Source organism: Antedon mediterranea, chromosome 6, assembly GCF_964355755.1.
Source record: "Antedon mediterranea chromosome 6, ecAntMedi1.1, whole genome shotgun sequence".
Taxonomy (NCBI): domain Eukaryota; kingdom Metazoa; phylum Echinodermata; class Crinoidea; order Comatulida; family Antedonidae; genus Antedon; species Antedon mediterranea.
This window is the reverse complement of record NC_092675.1, coordinates 7,558,684-7,579,746: the sequence shown is the minus strand read 5'-3', so window position 1 is coordinate 7,579,746 and position 21,063 is coordinate 7,558,684. Positions and strand designations below refer to the sequence as shown.

The following is a 21,063-nucleotide window of genomic DNA, read 5'->3' as shown; positions in this document are numbered from 1 at the left end:
AAGTACAGGGACTTTTTTTAATGCCAATATCGACTTTTTAAAATAAAATTATTATTATTAATATAACAATATTTTAATAAAATGCGTACATATTGCGTTATCGTCCTTATCATATTCATAACCAGTTAATGTAGGCCTGTGTCGAAGAATTTTTATGAAAAATTAACGAGCGGTTAAGGCCAACAACATCGGCAAGGGTTCGATGCCGACTCGCTCCTAGTTCTGTTGGTGGAACAAGTCTTCTCGGATAAGGACTATAAACTGTAGGTCCAGTGTAGTATAACCTGTGTGCACTTTAAAGAATCCAGTTTATTATTCGAGAAGAGGGGGTTACCCCGGTGAACTGGTTCACAAAATGTATCAGGGGGATTACCACCTAATCTGATAGGACAGTGACTAATTTACTATTGGTAATTCTTGGCCACATTACCTAAAGACATAAAATAAAATTAAAATAAATAAATAAAATAAACTGTAATTGGCCAATTTGTCGTAAAATTCCCTTATTTAATTTTAGAAATATACTAATAGAAATAGTACTTATTTTATGAATGTCTTTTTATTAATGCCGATTTATTTATAATACATATTTTCCTATTATACATTTCGTCCTATTAATTACCAGGGAAGTATCTTATGACTATTAATATTCAATTGTTATAGGTACAATGTTCTAGTGAAATTTTAAATTGACGTTCGTGGGATTTCCCTCTTTCAGCGCAACGCGAGCGAATACAATGAAAACAATTTGCCTAAATATATAAAATAAATAAATAAATAAATAAATAAAAGATGTTTATTTTTATATCGTGTTATATTTTAGGAGGGTTATTGTTTTATTCACTGACTAATGTATAAAACATATTACACTATTCCCTTCCCTCCCATGTTATATAGAGTCCCTTATTATTACCAACATACATATACAATTACTCTATTGTGGATGTCATGCATAATTAACATTGACGTAATCATGTGGGCTTCCCCACTTTCAGTGTCACCCAAGCAACTTTTTCTTTTTGAAATTGGAAACAATAGATGTTTATTTATTGTTTTACACCTATTGTGATTCTGAAATTTGCTTTTGTGTTTTTTAACCGGACTTCACAAGTTAATTTGCACTTGATACCACACCGAATATGCCAAATATAAATATGGGCCTACACTTTTTATTATAATTAGAAAACACGTCAGGTTCGTTTGCACATGCGTGGAACCTAACATATATAATTGGTGATTTCAGTCAACATGCATTACTTGAAGTAAGCAGTTAATGTGTAACCAGCAACCATTTGTATTTGAGTGAACTACAGAGTTTTATTTTAACATAAGAATTATGAATAATATAAGTAAGTTATGCATTAATTATTATCAAAATTAGGCTTCTTAATAATTCATTATTCTTTTTTTTATGTAATTTATGAACTTATGATTCCAACATAATTATCAATAATTAGGTTTTAAAAAGATTATCATATAGGCCTAATTAAAATATATTTTATAGACCTCGCCGACCTGCACTAATTAATTGATAATGTAGCACATAGCGATAATACTCATAGGTATGACGGGCATACCAAACTAGTTACTAGAATTAAGAAAAAGTGCTGTACGTACGCGCAACGCATGTTGCAAGTTTGGACCAATCACAAACGTAGTTAGGATGATTTGTCACTCGACATTTTCAAATTTCTGTTCAGTAGTCTGTGCATTCTTGAGGTTGTGAAAGTTACGTGTACTAGTTGGAACCAGCTTTTGATTGGTATTTCGGGTCGATCCGTCATACGTGACTGTGTGGGAACCCGACTTTAGATTAAATGATTTTCCGTTTCATTACAGCCGCAACCGTATCGACAGCACTGGTGAATGCGACAACGACATTATTGGACACGGTGACAACTGGAACCGATGTCTTTACAGAAATTGGAACGGTAACGGAGCTGACGGAAAGCGTATTAAACTCGACGACGACGACAGCCCGTCGTCTTTGCAGTGTGGACAACCTAATAACATGCATTCACGGTTCATGTTACGAAACTAATGGATTAGCACACTGCGTGTAAGTATGATATTTTACTGATCCACCTTCATAAGGTATATTGTAGTATCGGTATAAATATTAATGTGTTATTAATTGATTAGTGTTAAGCTATGTCTACATTATCAAACGTTATGTGACAAAAAAATGTGATGTGACCATATAGACGATGACGTCATATCACTACAGGATTTGGGCACATAACACTTTTTTGTCAAACTATTTTGATAGTGTAGAGTGCAGCTTCCTATAAATACTTTCTAATATTCTTGGTAATAGGTTTAATATACACGTTTCTTGACCGACAGATTAACCGATGTGTTGTTGTTAATACTTTAAACATTTTTTTTTAAGGTGTTTAAGCAATTATACGGGTAAACAGTGCGAGTTGTATGATGCTTCAGGCTATAATTTTAATCATTTTAAATCATTAGGTGAGTACAAATGTATAGCTGTTGATGAGTAAAACTATAATTGTTTTAAAAGTCCCCACCCCTACCCCATTGATTGAATTGGCTTGCCCATTCGTAGCTAATACATTTCTTTTGGTATTTTGTATACCCAACTAAAATATTCGGTCTCAACAATTTGTTCAGTTTATTAGACAAATGCCGTAAAATGACATCAGAGTATCACGTCAAATATGACGCTATAGGTATAATCCCTCTCACAACACTGTCTTTCCACAGATTCGTTGCAGAATGTTAACAAAACAATGGTTTTTATTGGAATTATTTTCGTTGCATCTCTCCTGATAACTGTTCTTGGTGTTTATGCCCATTTAAAATATAGGTAAGTCTTGTTTAATATTAAACGCATGGGCCAATTATCAAATTATATTTATATTGTTGTAGACCTATTTTTAATATTTATGTATATTGTATAAATTTGATCTTTGAAGTGAATGCACCTAAAATGTGATTTTTTTTTTATAAAATGGGACCAAAAATGGCATAATAATATTCATGGGAAACCAGAGAATTATAGCCTATGATATAGGTCTATGTTATTACTAAACCCCGAAAACTGTGTTTCTCTGTGACTAATAACAACGTTATTCTTTATTTTAATTTTACAGAAAATCTATCCGAAATAGAACAGTAGAGCTTGGCACAGTTGAAAGAAGTCACGTAGTCTTTGAGATGCTTCCCAGTGATGAAAAGAGGGCGTCGAGTAGGCCTACAACCAGTAAGCATGCACCACGTAGACCTATTTATGCTCCCCGTAGGCCTGTGTATGCTCCCCGTAGGTCTATATATGCTCCAGGTATGCACTCACCCAGTATGCCAACGCAAGTATGACACGGGTACGATTGTTTCTGCATCGTTGAAAACGCTTTAGAATCAACGAACGTATGAGAAATTTCCAAGCTAAATAATTATTTTCGAATAGTGCAATTTAACTTATTTATTATAGTAGTGCAGGGTAAACAGATATTTGTGAAGAATAGGCCAATGATGACATATTTCAATCTTTACGATCGATCGTGTTTTGTGTTTATGCAGGCTTCATTGTATCTGTTTATATCATTATTAGGCCTATATTATTATATTCTATTAAAGAAAAACTAAATTTAGGTCGATACACGAGACAAAACATAGAAAATAGAATACATTTTTTTAAACATTTTATTTAAAATATTTATATTATTCATTTTCATGCATGAATAAATTAGAAGTATAAAAATAATTAAAATTTGTTTTTCAACGAGACTGAAGCATTTATTTGAAGAAAAAAAACCCTATTTAAAAAAAAATTAAATATAGCCTAGGCCAAAAGTGGAGAAAGAAAATAATAAACAATTTCTGCACTGATGTTAGAAATCAGTTATATTTGTTATAATTGCTCACACTTGTATTTGAGCACTTGTATTATTATTAATATTATTATTATTATGACCGGAGGGGATTGCTGCAAACCATAGTTAAAAAAGTTATATACAAGGGCCTGAAAATCCAATATGCTCCATTCCAGTAAAGTACTGTTAAAAAATAATAGGCTTTACATACTCCTAAGCCTAGAACTAAAGAACAAATCCAACATGAAATCTAAAAAAATGTATGTAATAAATATATAGTTGTAATAAATAAATACCTCTCTATTCTTTTAAAAGTTTCGTTTTGTATTTTATTATTTTGGATAAAAATATTTGTAAACATTCTTTGCATTATGATGTACAAGAAAAATCAGCGAAAATATTATTTGTATATCCGCGTCAAAACGAAACTTTACACCACCGAAAATTACCGTAATCTATTTAAATCATGCACATCGTAATCTTTCTTGCAACTGAATTAAAAAGCAGAAACTTGCAGCATGACGACAGCAAAAAATAATGAAAACAAAAATCAACAAAAGGTTGGCTTATGTTTGCTTCAGTAGTAATGTTGTACTGCAGTAAAAAAAATATTACTATGGTGGCCTGTGTCAATGCAGCAAACCTTCATAACGTTGTATTGAGAACAAACATACGGTGGCCTTTAAGTGCCGACACGATAACAACTTTGAATTCATATTGCCGTGGCATTTCAAAAGTTTTGCGGCGAAATTTTAAACCATTTTGCAGTGGCATTTTGAAAGTTTTGCCGTGACTACTTTTGCATCAGATAATAATGTTATATTGAGAACATACATACGGTGACCTGTAAGTGGCAACACATTTGAAACTTTGCCGTGGCTTTTTGCGAAGAAATTTGTTAAAATGTTGCCGTGGCACTTGAAATTTTGCCACGATGTTTGAAGGTTTTGCTGTGACACTTGTAGGCCACAGTACAAACATTTTGGAAGTTTTGATACGGTCTATAAAATCACACACTGGGAGATAAAAATCAGGGATGATCGGCTGTCTGAAGGTTTCTGTTTCTGCCAATGTTGTTATAATGTTACTGCGTTGCAAAAGCACAAAAATAGTCTGCTAGGTGATGATTCAACTGCAACCATCTAGCCTACATATTTGTCATTTCAGCTGAAGAAGAAAAAAGGAATAACGTTCATGACAACACATGAATTAAAAAGATTATATTTATAATTGAATAATTCACATCAATTTCTTGAATAATATATAATCATAATAAAAACATATAATAATGGAATGAAGAGGTTCGCCCTTGAGGTTTTTAAAAATGTCATCATACAAATTTTACCATTATTTTTATGGGTAAAATCAGGTGACCGGTCATGTGCGAGAGAGCGTTAGAGTGGATAGTGCTTTTATGTCGCGATTGTTACCATTTCGTGGGAATAAAAGTTGATTGCATTATTAAACATCGCTGATTGCGGTGCTAAGTAAATAATTGTTATTCGGAAGGTTTTTTTTTGTATAACGATTTGGTATTTCCATGTTGTACGGTATGACGTCAAATTAAAATCATAAAATTACAGCTTTGAATTGAAGGATATTGATGGACAGGTGAAATGAAAATATAAAGTCTAAATTTCGTGTTCAATGCACTCGCTGCTAATTAGAGGTCATCTCTCCCACATTCGTCAAGATGTTTCATATCAGTCTAAACTATCTTGGAAAAGAAATATTATGTGTAGATTGAACTACAGACCCAACAGATTAATGTCCCCTTAATAGAAGTGTCGTCTGATAGGGGTTTGCCGGTGGTAAAACATTGTCACTAACTTGTTTCATGGGAAAGTGACCCCTTAATAGAGATGTCCATGAGTAGGGGTGTCGCCGAGTAGGGGTGTCGCCGAGTAGGGGTGTCGCCGAGTAGGGGTGTCGCCAAGGAGGCATTCAAATGTATACACTACAATTAATCGTATATTCATAAACTCTAATTTTAGATTGTAAAAGGTAACTGTGAAATAAACCGGTGCCTAACATAGCCTCAAGCATGGATCTTAACTATACCAGAAATAGGACTGACAAATTTTTCACAGTCAATTTCTATCATTGTAGTGCTATTAATATCAATATCAACACTTCATCACGTTCACACTTGCCTTGTTATTTCGTCTTTTGTGTTTAGAGTTGGTTGACCGTAATTTGGATCTGTCTACACTCTTTTCATGGTCTATGTATTATACTTTATTATCGAAAGGTAAATTCTATTGTATTGTCACATTATAGTTTCCGGTAGCATTGTGTCTGTACTCACATTCTATACTGGAAGATGGCACTGCGGGGAAGTCTTCTTTTTGTTTCACATGTTGTGCTTCATCTGAACTTTGTACCTGTCGGTGTTTCTATTAAAAGTATTGATTTTATAAAACCCTGATGATAATACATAATAGAAAAATAACGCTTAAAAAAGAACGACGTTTCGACTCCATAATTGAGTCGTTCTTTCTTAAGTGTTGTTTTTCTATTATGTATTTACAATAAACGTACCCTCATTCCTGATGATAATCATAGTATAAATAAAAAGGTACTTGTGACCTGTCTCGCCTACTTTGAACTCCTGATATAAAGTGATGATGATAAATGATTGCAAGTTAAATGTCTATAGAGGGCGGATTATAGTAGGATGGGGGTGCTTCACCCTATATTATAAAATGTTTAACCTTTTTTAACCTACCATTTATAATCGATTTTTTTTTAAAGAAACGTAAATTAGAGAGCTAGGCCTAATACAACACATTGTTTATTTATGTTAGGCGCAAAGGGGAATGTGGAAGAATGGGTGGGATTTCCACCCTTACTCTCCCTGTGTAAACTACACCATGACCCTAAGTATGAAAGCTAAACATAATGTTGGTGAATATTTTTTATAAGACGCCGTACTCAATTTGTGACTATACACATACAGGGACCAGTATTTTACAATCTCTAGCAAAAGGTATAAGACTCTCTTTATTTTATAGCATCAACCAATTTACTCTTAATATGGAATATCATTTGAATGAATTCAACCTAGGCTATACTACAATTGACCAGTTACTAGAATTGACTAGTTACTTACGTGATATCGATCAAGAAAAAATCGCATTAAGAGAAAAACTACGGGAAGACAGACTTGAATCTAAAACAAAACATTAATTTGAAATCAATCATTCATACAAATATTGTATTTCACTCCATACTTTTAATTTTAGGAGTTCTGTATAAATATATGAAAAAAGGAAAATATGAAAAAATGAAAATTTGCTACAGAACGAATAAATTATCATTCAACAGGTCATATGTTATTTATCATGAACTATTATTCTATACATGCACTGTATAATTTTATTTTATTTGCAACATCGGTAAAGGATTATTTTGTCTCATATTTAATATATTGCAGATACTTAGAAACATAAGTTGAATTACTGATAAATATATAATTATAAACCTAATTGCGTGTTATGAATTACCTGTTTACGAATTGTATATTATGAAAATAGAGAGCTTTCGATTCGTTACGAAGTGACAGTAATCAGAAATTCATTGTGCGGACATGGGGTGGGGTGGAGCGGGGTGGGGTTTTGAGTGTGTGCTTTCTCACTCACCAAGGTTAGGTCGTACGAAAGCTCAATAATAATAAAATAAACAAAATAAAAACATTAACGTTTTACACCTATAGTTTTAAGAAATTTTAGTGAACTGCTTAATTTACTGTACATAATTTCGTAAATGAAAACGGTGCCATAATGTTATTACTGTATTATTATTTTGAGTAGCCTCCAGTGTGTTAAATATACATACATTTAACTTCAAATATAATTTCAAATGCGATTCCCACTACGTATTTTACTATGAGTTATTATTTGTGATTTGTGACCTTATTACATTAATGTATTCTCGATTTTAGTATCTTTATTTACATAAAACCTGTAACTACGATTTAAGTGTCCTTAATTATTATTTTTAAGTGCTAAGTCAAACTCAATCCTTAATGTTATTTTATGCCAGAACATTAGAAAGTCGTACATAACAAATAAACGATTATATGATCAAAAATATATGCTGTATGCATAATACAATTGTACCTTTCAAATGACGCATACAATATAAATTGATTCAATATATAATTAATTTAAATGTGTACTAGATTTATACAAAAAGATGGAACATGAGTCACACTTACGATTTCAAATGTAACAGCATCGAAGGTCCCAGCTTTGAATCCGCACAGAAATGTTAATAAACTGTAACATAGATATTTATATAAACAATTCCATTTCAATGTAGCTTTCAAAGAGCGTGAAGTTTTCTCCAACATTTGAATTAATTAACATAACGGAAATTATCATTAAAAATACATTGTCTTCTTGAAAAAAACATTTTTTTGTCGTTAAATATGCCATTTTAATGTCACATGAAAGTTATCCACTTTGAACAAAAATTGAATCGAAAAAAAAAGCAATTTAAAGCAAAAAAATAGTCAAATTGGCTTTCATACAAATGGGTTTTTGGTTGAATTTAATCATTTATTTTGTCATCTTCTTTGAGAAAACATTATTTATTTTTTTTTTACGGAAGGGATTAACTTTATATTAAAACTACAAAATAACCTATTTAATTAATCTTCATTTGTCATGTTGTTTGGGGACAATACATCTTTCAGTCAAACATTAATTTCAATTTTTTGTTTTTATTGTTGCGTCAATGAAAAAGGGACATTAAAAATAATGAGTGGCCTCGGTACATACAACGCCCAATACTTTCAGTGGTTTTGGCACCACGAATCACAAACCCACACAATCTCAATCCCCCGCGTACGGCCCTGAGCGATCAACTTGTTTTCTATTATTATAGGCCTAGATTTAATGTTTTACTTTGAAGCACATTCACAACAAATTCTAAAGACAAGCTTCTTAACTGTATTACCTGTACTTTTTTAAATATTTTGTACATACTTTACATACTGCATGGAAGGCGTTTTCAAATAAATTTTAGTTATTATTAATGGGCCTAAAGGCTTGTCTACACTATCAACTTTATGTGACAAAAAAGTGTGATGTGTCCAAATGGCTATGGTTCTTGGTACTGGGCCAGATCCAGAATCTATGGCCTGGAATGGATGTGTATTTTCGTGCAAGCAATGCCACTAAAGACCAATGAATTTCATATCATTATTTTACACAATATTCGGTTAAATGTGGGATACTATACAAATTATGACATGGAGATAACATTCTCCATTTTCTTTTAACTTACCTTACAACTGGATATATGGAGAGAATAATAAGTGTACGGGTGAAGAAAAACTTTTGATTTTCTTGTAACTTACGAGCACATCTAAAAATAACGAGAACACTTTTAAAGCGAACTATTTAAAACCGTGGGCGCTTGCTGGATTTAATTATTTTGTATTGATATTTTCAATTAAAAGGGCAGATGTATATAAACCGCAATAGCTGCACCAACCACTTACCCATTTAAATGTGCAACTCCCCACGTACCAAGTAATGACACCGTTGAGATAAATAGTAAAAGACAGCTTATTTGAACTGCTACATTTTCATTCCTTTCAAACGTCTTTAAATATATAAAGAAATAATATAAAGTTTTAATAAAAACTACTGCGAATGTTGGTTGTGAGTATCAACCTTAGTTTCACTTGAACGCAACACATGGATCTACGCGTACCGCAAGTAAATTGACCAATCACGTTGCGCCTTGCGTCCAAGCGAGAACTAACTTTGAGTAGGGTCACATTTTAACTGATAAAGTTAGTCTGTTAGTCTCCTTATTTTTGTTTATATACTTAATTTGCATTCTCATATTATTGTTTATTACTTTCTTTTAAAATATAAATGTTGAATGAACTAATAATGATACCATAGCAAGACCATAGCCTCCTTAAACGCTAAGAAAGTGGAAAGAGATTTGAGAAAGTGGCAACAGTTTTTGACGTTGTGTATCGTCGATAAACAAAAGGAAAGAATGATATTTCAATCTCACTCTTTTCATGATCACTCTTTTCATGAATATTAATCTTTTCAATCTTAATTATCATAATTATCATAATTATCAATTAGTTATCGTATGGCCTGATCAGTAGCAGGTTAAATTTTTTGCACTTTTATAAAAGCCCAGACATGTTAATTCTTTGGAATGCAATATATAAAGCACCATTAAAATCCGCCATTGTTCAATCCCACAGTACACTATTGAAATGTCATGGATCAAGCCTATAGAACACAAGTGACAATCAGAACTATCGGCATTTCCTGTATAACAATGTCACTTAAGCTGCGGTAAAAATAATGACAATTCATTTCTACACTTGATATGCCGCCAGAGTTCCCTTGAGGATATAACTCGTGTACATAGGTAACATAAAGAATGCTGGTGGACAACAAAGGTGTTGGTTGTGATCTGTGCAGACCACCGTTGTACCATGCCCCCGATTCAATCACAGCCGATGCAAAAGAACCATTTGGTTGCCTCTTTCCCTGGTTTTCTCTTTCCCTGATTTCCTCTTTCCCTGGTTTCCTCTTTCCATGGTTTCCTATTTCCTTGGTTTTCTATTTCCCTGGTTTTCTCTTTCTCTGGTTTCCTCTTCTCATCTTTATATTAGGAGGTGGCTTGACAAAGAATCTTACTTCTCATAGAACACTCTATGCGTTATCCAATACAATTTGGCGTTCCATACAAAAACAAACTGGTGTGCGTGGGCTAACATTCGTAACATATCTCATCTTATTCATCATTTGGGCTTAAAAGTGTATTACTAACGGAAATTAAACCATTCTTTACACACAATAAAATCAATTTATTCGGGCCTCATAACTATAGAATTTTCGGAAATTAAGTATAGTAAAGTCTCCTAAAACCCATTTCTTCCGTTGCCAAGAGGGTTTTTATATTATTCACTCAAATTAGATAGACAACTGTAACTAGAGGGCAAACTTAAACATAGCATTTATATATATAAAATAAATATTTATATTGTGTTGTTCATTAAATTAATATTCGGATGAGAGAAAATACGGAATGGCAAATCTTGTTATACATTCTGCAACCAAGCAAAATGATATAATGTTAATAATTTCCAATAGGCTGATTATCAAAAGAAATGTAATCAATACTAAATAACGTTGCATGTATCTTCAAGCAATGATAACATAACTTATAATTCGGATAAAAGTTTTAAAGTATTCAATTAAGTGCTATAATATATATACAATTGAAAGAAAGCAATAATAACAAAAACGGTGTTAAAAGGTTATGTTGTGGTTGAGCAATCGTTGACTTAACCGATCATCGTCTTTCTCACACCATTTCTTTCATATAAATAACTACAAAATATTCAAATTGCCTAACTACCTTATTACCCTAATTGATTTATTATTCTATAGCAAAGAAATTTATAAAATTCTCGAGAGAATTATTAAGCTACTAAGTTAATACGAAGTTAATTCGGCGTAAACATTGACAAGAAAGGCTAGCGGAAACGTTAACTCCTGCTCAAATGCCGAAATAATTAGAGATTAAGTTTTTTATGAATCTTAAATAGAAATTATTAAGGCGTGGACTTGGATGGTGACCTGTCATTATTCACCAAATTTCAAACATAGATTCAATAATTATTTTGTTTTATTGTATTAATGATTATATTATAAATAAAAGCTAGATTTTTTTTTTTTATGTTTGACGACAATTATTTTACTAATTATTAAACAATTTTTACAGGCAATAAACTATAAATGATATAATAACAATAAGGAAATAGGATCAGTAACGAGAGAAATTTAGAAAGAAAAAGAAGGAAGAATTTTAAGAAAGATGTAAATGAATGAATACCTCTGTCTATACTATCAAACTTTATGTGATAAAAATGTGATGTGCCCATATAAGGACACAATGATGTCATTATCAGTACCATATTTGGGGATATCACTACCATATTTAGGCACATCACACTACAAACTATGAGAAATCCATTAACAAAATGTTAAATCATGATGACGGTTAAATTCATTTATATCTATACAAATTTATTACTTTTTATTTATTTATTCAAGATCCAACAGTGTATCAAGAAAAATACAAATAGGCCTACAGGATCGCCATAAAATATACATTTGTTTTAAATAAAAAGGACAAGGAAAATAAACACATTTATATATTATTAAAGATGACATTAAAGACAGAATTATTACAACTAAAAATTTCGATGTAAGGAAACATTTGAACTACATTATTATATGAATTAGCAACCCGATAAAAAAATACCGTGTACATTATACACATTAATTAAAATGGCTTCCAATAAGGTTTATCAATTGCGGGGATGTGGTAGTGTTCATAGTGGGGCTAACAATTTGCAGTACGCCTAAATTGCATTCACGTTTGATGTACATGTGATGTTACGTCACATTCATAACAATATCACCTAATTGTTTGATTATATATTTAGAAAAATTGCAAAGGATAACATTCCTTTTCATTTATTCACTATCCTCCTTAAAGTTGGCAATCTTGTTCACAAGACAAACATACACAAGATGCTCTTTAAAACAAAGTCTTGATACAAGTCTTTGGGAGTGGAGTTGTAATTTGTCCTGACATATGACAGGACTTGAACCCAGGACCCTTGAATTGGTAGCCAAGCATCATAACCAACAAGCCACAACTCCAATCCAAGCATAATAACCACCAAGCCACAACTCCATTTCGATACAATAACCAAATAATAACGATGAACAAGTGACAAAGCCCAGATCATCAAAACTATCATTTTTAATCAAATTCGAAGTAAAATATGGGTAGCTAACATTTTATATAGTTTCCAATAAATGTTAAGCTCCCTTTGTGAAAACTGAACAAAAATAAACCGAAAGTTTCAAGCTGGTGGCTCAGATATAGTTTGTGATCGGTCAGTTCTATATTTAAATAATAGGTTCTAATCTTAAGCGTGGTTCCCACTAGCGACGCAACACAAGGACGTAACGCAACGCAAGTGAATTGACTAATCACAAGCGATGGCTTATTCGCTTGTGATTGCTAACTGTCTATAACTTCGCTTGTCATTGGTTAAAACGCTTGCGTTGCGTTTACGTCCTTGCGTTACGTTCTAGTGGGAACCAAGCTTTTATAACAATCCTATATATTACTTTATGAATAGGTTAATATTTAGGCCTATCTATCATTCATTTTAAATGCTTAACCAATGATCTGTATCATGTCATAACACGATTTTTAAGTATTCTTTTATGTGTAAGCAATGAATGCGATCATTATCATCCATTAGGAAACTTTCAAAATTGAATACATTTTTGCAAATTGAACGAAATTTTATAATAGAATTTTATAATAACGTATCTTCAAACCAGATGAACATTTTCAATCATAAACGAAATTCGATTATATTTCAAAACAGATTTTTTTTTTTGTGACGGTTGAGACATCCCTGGATCCGGCACTGAAAATATGCGTTGTGTTTCGTTTTAAAATGGTGGAATTATTCACCGCTTATACGTCTTTTGATATAGCTTTCTTTTTTGGAGACTTATGTTTGAAAGTGCAACCTTTCTAACTGTAGGCCTATGTTTGTCAATCTGTTGTGTTCCTAGGCCCAAGGGATATTGCACGTTCAGGCGAAGAATAGAGCGTGTGCTGGTCGGGTGTCTATTCATGAGTAGGTTTTGTTTGTCACTCCAGCTCTGGAATGTTAGCAAATATTGCTTTCTTTAGGTTGAAGAAAATTGTCATTGCTTTTAACACAATGTAAATAATGTATAATGTATACTGGCTGTATTGACCTATTATGACATTCCTCAGAACTAGGACTTATTACTAATCTCGTAATTTCCAACGTCTGTGTCACTCTATAGTGGACGACGGAGGCCTTATGTATACCTAACTATTTTTAATTCTCTGAATTCCCGGTTTACCTTCTACTAACATGGGCCTCTATATTTCCGGTTTCACACGGTATAATGAAATAAAAAAACGCATATCTAGTCTTTTTGTGACAAAAAAAAAATCACGTGGGTATGTGAACCATTGCAGGTATTCTAAAAATTCATTTTTGCTTTTTGTTTAATTTGAACAAGATTATCATTTCTATTTTTGTTGTAAAGTAAAACTTTATTAAAATTAAAGTCACCATGATGACGATGAAGTAAAACAAGATTGCGCAATATTTACGTCACATCGTTGGAATTGAAAGTTAGATAAAATAGGCCTAATGCATACAGGGAAGAGTAATTTTACACTTCCATGCACATTTTTTGAAACTCCAAAAGAAAATTATGATATCGTACCGTTGATGGCAGTATATCACACAACGTTGTAAGTATATTACCTGGATAGATATTCATTACTCGATTTGTACGTTGTGGTGGCGCTATAGAATAAAATCATTATGATTTAATACTAAACAGGGCGGTGGGCACGAGTCCCCCTGAATAATTTTATGGGCACACTTTATCCTATACGTACCGTTAACTTGTACACACACTTATTTGTACATAACCGGGTTTTACTATAGATAAACAAGTTGACTCAACTCATTTAATGGTTTTGCTTTTTATGTTATTTTAAGCCTATTTATTTATTCTAGCAAATTCCTTGAATTTATCAAATATATTAGGCTATAATATTTTATTGAAATTAAAGGGTATTTCCCGAAAAAATACTTTTATAAATCCGATAGTTAAAGTTAAAAATTCCACACCTTACGACATAAACAACACTGTAATGTCTTCAATGAGTCGTGAACATAACCAATATAATACAATACTTAAATCGAAACTCAAGGAATGGAATTATTTGTATTCCTTTTTTGTTCCTATGCTCACCGAATTCCTTCTAGACAATACATGGAATAGTGAACGTATTAGAAATATTTTATGCATATTATAGAGAGGCCATTAAATGTAATATACTGCTAGTTTAACCCACATGTCAAGTGTTGACTTGATTCGTTGGTATCGCACACGTGTCGTGCATTATTTTCTCCCATTTCAACTACTACTATTGCACGGTCACCTTGTTTTAAACTGCTCTGCCCCACCGAATGTTTGCATGGCATATTAGTCTTCTACATGCTATTAATTCAATTGAACAGTAATTTTTTTTTTAATTCGTTGAATTGAGTGAGTTCGTACATTATTCTAAACATCCCCAGCAATCAACTCATTCTAAACATTCACTATTCCTATATCTAAACTTGTATATTGTATACGCTGCAGAGAGGGGCAAGTTGTTTGCAAATTGCTTACGAAAAAATACTTTTATAAATCCGATAGTTAAAGTTAAAAATTCCACACCTTACGACATAAACAACACTGTAATGTCTTCAATGAGTCGTGAACATAACCAATATAATACAATACTTAAATCGAAACTCAAGGAATGGAATTATTTGTATTCCTTTTTTGTTCCTATGCTCACCGAATTCCTTCTAGACAATACATGGAATAGTGAACGTATTAGAAATATTTTATGCATATTATAGAGAGGCCATTAAATGTAATATACTGCTAGTTTAACCCACATGTCAAGTGTTGACTTGATTCGCTGGTATCGCACACGTGTCGTGCATTATTTTCTCCCATTTCAACTACTACTATTGCACGGTCACCTTGTTTTAAACTGCTCTGCCCCACCGAATGTTTGCATGGCATATTAGTCTTCTACATGCTATTAATTCAATTGAACAGTAATTTTTTTTTTAATTCGTTGAATTGAGTGAGTTCGTACATTATTCTAAACATCCCCAGCAATCAACTCATTCTAAACATTCACTATTCCTATATCTAAACTTGTATATTGTATACGCTGCAGAGAGGGGCAAGTTGTTTGCAAATTGCTTACGTAATTAAATAATGACGTCACGAAATTGAATGAAATGATTTCACATCAGCACTATTTCACACTAGTTATATACACATTACAGAGTTATTGTAAAGTAGGCATGCAGTATGATCGATTTCGCTAAATAGAAAGAGAAAGGGCTGGGATTTTTATATAAAAATAATAATAGGGAGCTTCTTTCGGTTTTTTTTTTTTAACCAATGACCGATGACCAAACTACGTCATGTTAATTCATTGTGCGCATCAGCAGGGACATTGTGACGTGAATCCTTGTTCCCCACCTCGACACAGATTTGATGGTTTCTATGCCAAGGCGACGACCGACCACATATTGATTTACCTGACCCCCGACCTGACCTAGGTCGTAGGTCATCGCAAATCGAAAGCTACAAATGAATTGTAAAATGACTTACACTTTTACTATAAAGAGAGATGAGTTTGAAATTAAACGGGTACACTCCAACGCACAGCAGTGTCTGAAAATAACCAAACAATTAGATATGTTATATATTATTTTAAATATAGATCAATTATGGAGTTATTACCTCCATGGATTTATATAGATAACAAGTATGTTTTTTTTTTATTGGCGTGAAACTTTCTCACGTCCTATTATTACACCGTACAATACCTGAAATACCAGTATCAATAGTAATTAATGCATACAGATCAATTATCTCAAAGACCATAAATCATACTCGGCCCTAATTTGAGTTATTTCACAGTTTAGGGTTTTCGCACTCCCACACGAACATTCCGCTTCATTTGTTATATTTGGTATTAACTAGTTTTAAGCGATTATATAACCGATTTAATATAGGTACAGGAGGTTAAAAAGCTCATTTTTCAACCTAAAAATTACGATAATTAGCATTTTTTGCTCATTCTATTTTATTTGCATTATTATCATTATTCATAAACATTCTACTATTTTCTTCCATCTTTATAAGCAAACTAACCATCACCATAAATATATCAATCATTAGCCCTCTTCACGAGTCAGTCTGCGCATGCCCTCGGTGATTGTTTAATGACTTTTCGACTGGAAAGCTGCGTAGTCATGTGGCGCGTCATAAACAATCAAGCTTGGTTTGCACTATAGGACGCGACGTAAACGACGACGTAAGCACAACGCAATTAATCTGATCAATCACGACGACGCAATGGAGCGTACGAGTCGTGATTGGTCAAATTACTTGCTGCGCTTCCGTCTTTGCGTTAGGTCCAACTGAACCAATTTTTGCCGCTCGCGTGTCTGTTATTGTTGCTGCCAATCTTTTCCGCCCTGGAAAAGCATAGTTTTATTACATCATGTATTTTATGTAATGGTCGTCATTTAAATTGAGGGGGTAGTTTGATAATCAGTATAGTTCCTGTGTGAAACCGTGGAGACTTTACTCTCCGGTGAATGGCCAAGCGGTTAAGACAGTGGCACCGTAATACCTTGCCATATTAACATCGGCAAGGGTTCGAGCCTCACTCGCTCCATCGTTCTGGTGGTAGAACGAGTCTTCTCGGATAAGGACTATAAACCGTGGGTCCAGTGTTCACATCTGATTCATGTGCACTTTAAAGAACCTAGTACGTCCACTTTCACTCATCAAGAGGGCCCCTTCATTGTCAGCATACACTGTTTAGGGTCACCCTCTATAAATAAGGTGTAATAAAAAAAATAAAAAAATGTATTCAAGTTCACATTAAATTTATAGCCAAGCCAAGAAAAAAATCAGCATGGACTTTTAGAAAAGGAGAAAAAAGGGAAGATTTTTGTGGTTGTACATCGTGACGAGAAATTTGGTATTATTACGTCTTAGTGCAGCGTTTAGTATATCTTTGTTATCTCATCAAGGAACGATCCTCGTCACTATCGTCATGATGTCCGTCAAAGGTCTTCCTTATTTCTGTTTGCGTCCCACAATCAGTATAACATAACATTCTCTATTTCTATAACATTAAATCATAATAAATCTTACCAACTTATTGAACATATTCATTGCACGAGAAACCGCCACCACTAACTGAAAATGAATGATGAAATAAACATTATTCCAAAGATCGTAGAAGCCTAATTGACAACTTATACAATCCGCAATCAGGAGGTAGTTTTTTTGCATAATAGTTTTTAAAAAAAACCTCATTTGGGGACAAGTAAGTACGTTGTTGTTGGGTCATGAATGTTTCCCATTAATAGGGGTTTTAATATCTATTGTGTAAGGACCTATAAATTACATAGTTAAGCGTGATTCTCACTAGAACGCAACGCACCGACATATCGACGCAAGGTGCTGCATTGCGTAATCACAAGTGGAAACCGACGACGCAATAGTGCTGCAAAAATCGCAGGTTTGATTTCACGCAGGCGGGGGCAAACACAATGATTGGAAGGGCATGTTCTTACGTTGCGTAGATTGCATTAAGCGTGGTTCCCACTAGAACGCAACGTAACGCAGCGACGTATCGACGCAAAGTGTTATATTGCGTAATCACAAGTGGGAACCGACGATGCACTAGTGCTGCAAACATCGTAGGGGGCAAACACAATTATTAGAAGGGCATTTTCTTACGTTGCGTAGATTGCGTTACGTTGCGTCGCTAGTGGGAACCACGCTTAACGTTGCGTCGCTAGTGGGAACCAAGCTTAACTACGGCTTTACCACGTTGAAACACCGGTTCTCGTCAGATCACCGAAGTTAAGCAACGTTGGGCCTGGTTGTTAGAGCTTAGATGGGAGACCATCTGGGAATAGCGGGTGCTGTATACGGAGCTGGGGTCCCGTTAGGCATTTGAAATCAGCACTGCTGACTCTTATGGCAGCCCCTGCATCTAGTATCTGCCTCAGACTTCTGGTCAAGGTGGGCACTGGACGAGAGAAGCCCTTGATCAATGTCAGGACCAATCAAGGTGCTTTAAACTCTCCTGGCTTTGTTTGTATCAAACCTGTTAGTGGCGGTAATTATCGCTGTTGGTTTCGATTGAATAAAATAAAATAAAAATAAAAAAATAAAATAAAATAAAAGGACTTACATGGTTAAAGATGGTGTAATGTACATACCAAATCATTCCTGAAAGTTGAATAGAGAAAATTAGCTTTATGCGTTATGTTTGCCGTGTAGGCCATCTGGTAGAACAGAAAATAAATGCATTGCACCACACATAATAGGCCTACTGAATTAACTATAGAACCTGATTAAACATTTACAATATTGCAAAATGGTAAGCCTACACGCAAGTAAGTTCATTAATATTTTTTGTTTATTTCAAAATCTTTAATTTAAACAAAATGATGTTTATCTGATGACTAATTAACCTACCTATTGTTATGTAAGTGGCTGCGTATGATAGTAGTAGCTCCGAGTCGTCCTTCAGTGTTGTCCTCAGGTCAACTTGTAAAGTTTCAGAATTTGGCACAACGGCAGTACTACAGTGGAGAAAATAAAATGCAGTAGACGAAGAGAACACATTGGCGATACCGACAAAGCCATACGACTGTACGCATGTTTGAAAGGAAAACGTTTGTACAGAGAGATATGTTCTAGTCAATGCTCCTATGAGAAATACTGCCGTACACGTGCTTCTTACGTTTATAGGCCTATCTAACATTTCCTTTTACATTTTACACTAACACTGTACAAACAGGCCTATGCTGCTACTGCCAATAATTAATAGTACAATTTAAAAAATAACTCACGTGACATCAAGGATAATTAGAGTTGCCACTATGGCAAAAACACCGTCAGAAAAGTCTGAAATAAGAATGAAAATTAGTAAATCTAAGATGAGCCGCCATGATTAAATCTAAAATTAATAAAGGTTAAAGCTTTAAATTGTTGTTTTTGTCTGTTACTTAAAATGCATTAAATTATATTTACGGGCTTCCGCTGTTGAATGAAAATTAACAAATTGGGTGGGGGGGCGGGAGGGGGGTAAACAACATTATGTTAAGGAAATTTTCAATTGCCTAGACTGCTGAGCATGGAGGAATTTCCTCCATGGACTGATAAAAGCAGTAATACTGCAGCACGGTAAGGGATTATGAATAAGTTTGGAAAGTTTTCTATAGAGAGGGCAGTGTTCAAAATAATACGTATATCAGAGTAAAGAAAGTATAGCACACACTTGGTTAAATTTCATACGTAATATATTGAATGCGAGAAGTGAAAACGTAAACCTACAACTAAATATTACGTAACGCCACATTACAACTAGTCGAAACTATGAGAATATCCATAACATTCAAAGTAGTATACCTGGTATTATTCTATGAGATGTGGTAACGTTATGTACAATTTGCTTTCTTTTCATGGGTTTCGGTTAGTCTAAGTTCTAGACCGAAATTAGTAAAACAATGGCTTTTCATACGTATAATACATGAGCTCGTATTTTTGAACAACAATCGAAACGGCAACTGGCTGGTGAACTAACAATAAAAACAGACTGGAAGGGGAGGAGTCTAGGGTTTCGTTATGTGGTCTACTACTAAACGGATACCCCGCCCCCTCCCTTTCACAAAACGTATACATGTCCCTAATAAAGTTGCTATACTCACTGTGTACGCGTTCACTTGGGAGATGTTCACGGATGCGTTTATCCATCAGATAAGACAAACATGATTTAAACCTAGACTCCTCGTCATCTCGTCCTTCAACTAAAACATCAAAAGTAAACAGTTTTAGGCTTCTTTGTAAATTACACGAACAAAAAATCAACATCCGAGAAACGTACAGTAGTATGAAATTAATGATATCTGAACAAAATAATAACAGCTATGAATCCACAATCTACTTAAAGTAGGCTACAGTGAATTATGTATGAATTTCTGCTGATGTTATGCATTACAGATATACGGAGTAAATATGTCAACAGAAATAAAATTAGATGAAATAAAAATCGACTGTTTTCGCGAATAAATCCATGGGGATTGTTTTTAGCCAATTATCGTTACTTTATCTAAATTTGTCCAGTAAACAAAAGGCAAATTTTGTGATACTGTACATTGTTTCACATACGACACCTGTATCATATCGACACTATACTCCCATCATTCATGATACACCATGTGATACACAGTAAGATGCTGTATTACGGACGTTTCAGATACAGCACAGTGAATTAGAATAAGATGACTTACATTTTCTACAACCGATACATAAACCTATAATGAAGTCAGCGATGAATCCACAGAACAGCATCAGAACGAGGAATACCCATGCCTATATGTAGAACAACAATTATTATAGTAGAAGTTATTGCATCTTCTCTAAATAATCAATTAATATATTACCATACCGTATAATTTCATATTACAGTAGGCCTACCATGTGTG

The 21,063-nt window shown here is 33.6% G+C and overlaps 2 protein-coding genes and 1 pseudogene across 2 annotated transcripts; 2 read left to right on the top strand and 1 right to left on the bottom strand.

The window, feature by feature from the left end:
* The first annotated feature begins 996 nt into the window (after positions 1 to 996).
* Positions 997 to 3,752, top strand: LOC140051126 (uncharacterized). The gene is made up of 5 exons (XM_072096245.1): positions 997 to 1,349; positions 1,840 to 2,059; positions 2,393 to 2,472; positions 2,728 to 2,830; positions 3,117 to 3,752. Exons 1-5 carry the CDS (start codon positions 1,337 to 1,339, stop codon positions 3,337 to 3,339), a joined length of 639 nt encoding a protein of 212 aa, XP_071952346.1. The 5' UTR covers positions 997 to 1,336; the 3' UTR covers positions 3,340 to 3,752.
* Positions 3,753 to 4,109: 357 nt separating this feature from the next.
* LOC140051124 (endosomal/lysosomal proton channel TMEM175-like) lies at positions 4,110 to 20,944 on the bottom strand. The gene is made up of 13 exons (XM_072096244.1): positions 20,869 to 20,944; positions 20,287 to 20,385; positions 19,429 to 19,483; positions 19,052 to 19,158; positions 18,765 to 18,802; positions 17,714 to 17,758; positions 16,154 to 16,216; positions 9,346 to 9,449; positions 9,129 to 9,209; positions 8,056 to 8,116; positions 6,949 to 7,008; positions 6,145 to 6,232; positions 4,110 to 5,003 (listed from the first exon to the last, which is right to left on the bottom strand). The coding sequence occupies exons 1-13, from the start codon at positions 20,927 to 20,929 to the stop codon at positions 4,984 to 4,986; spliced, it is 882 nt and encodes a 293-aa protein (XP_071952345.1). The 5' UTR covers positions 20,930 to 20,944; the 3' UTR covers positions 4,110 to 4,983.
* On the top strand, positions 18,381 to 18,501 carry LOC140053102 (5S ribosomal RNA; annotated as a pseudogene).
* Positions 20,945 to 21,063: the final 119 nt, after the last annotated feature.

Excerpts from the sequence above, each read along its gene's own strand:
- LOC140051126 (XM_072096245.1), top strand. Across the intron at positions 2,060-2,392 it reads AATGGATTAGCACACTGCGT|GTGTTTAAGCAATTATACGG; the intron begins GTAAGTATGATA and ends TTTTTTTTTAAG. Across the intron at positions 2,473-2,727 it reads TAATCATTTTAAATCATTAG|ATTCGTTGCAGAATGTTAAC; the intron begins GTGAGTACAAAT and ends GTCTTTCCACAG.
- LOC140051124 (XM_072096244.1), bottom strand. The coding sequence starts at position 20,929 with ATGCTGTTCTGTGGATTCATCGCTGACTTCATTATAGGTTTATGTATC. Across the intron at positions 17,759-18,764 it reads ATTACACCATCTTTAACCAT|TTAGTGGTGGCGGTTTCTCG; the intron begins GTAAGTCCTTTT and ends ATTCATTTTCAG. Across the intron at positions 8,117-9,128 it reads TCCATATATCCAGTTGTAAG|TTTATTAACATTTCTGTGCG; the intron begins GTAAGTTAAAAG and ends TCTATGTTACAG.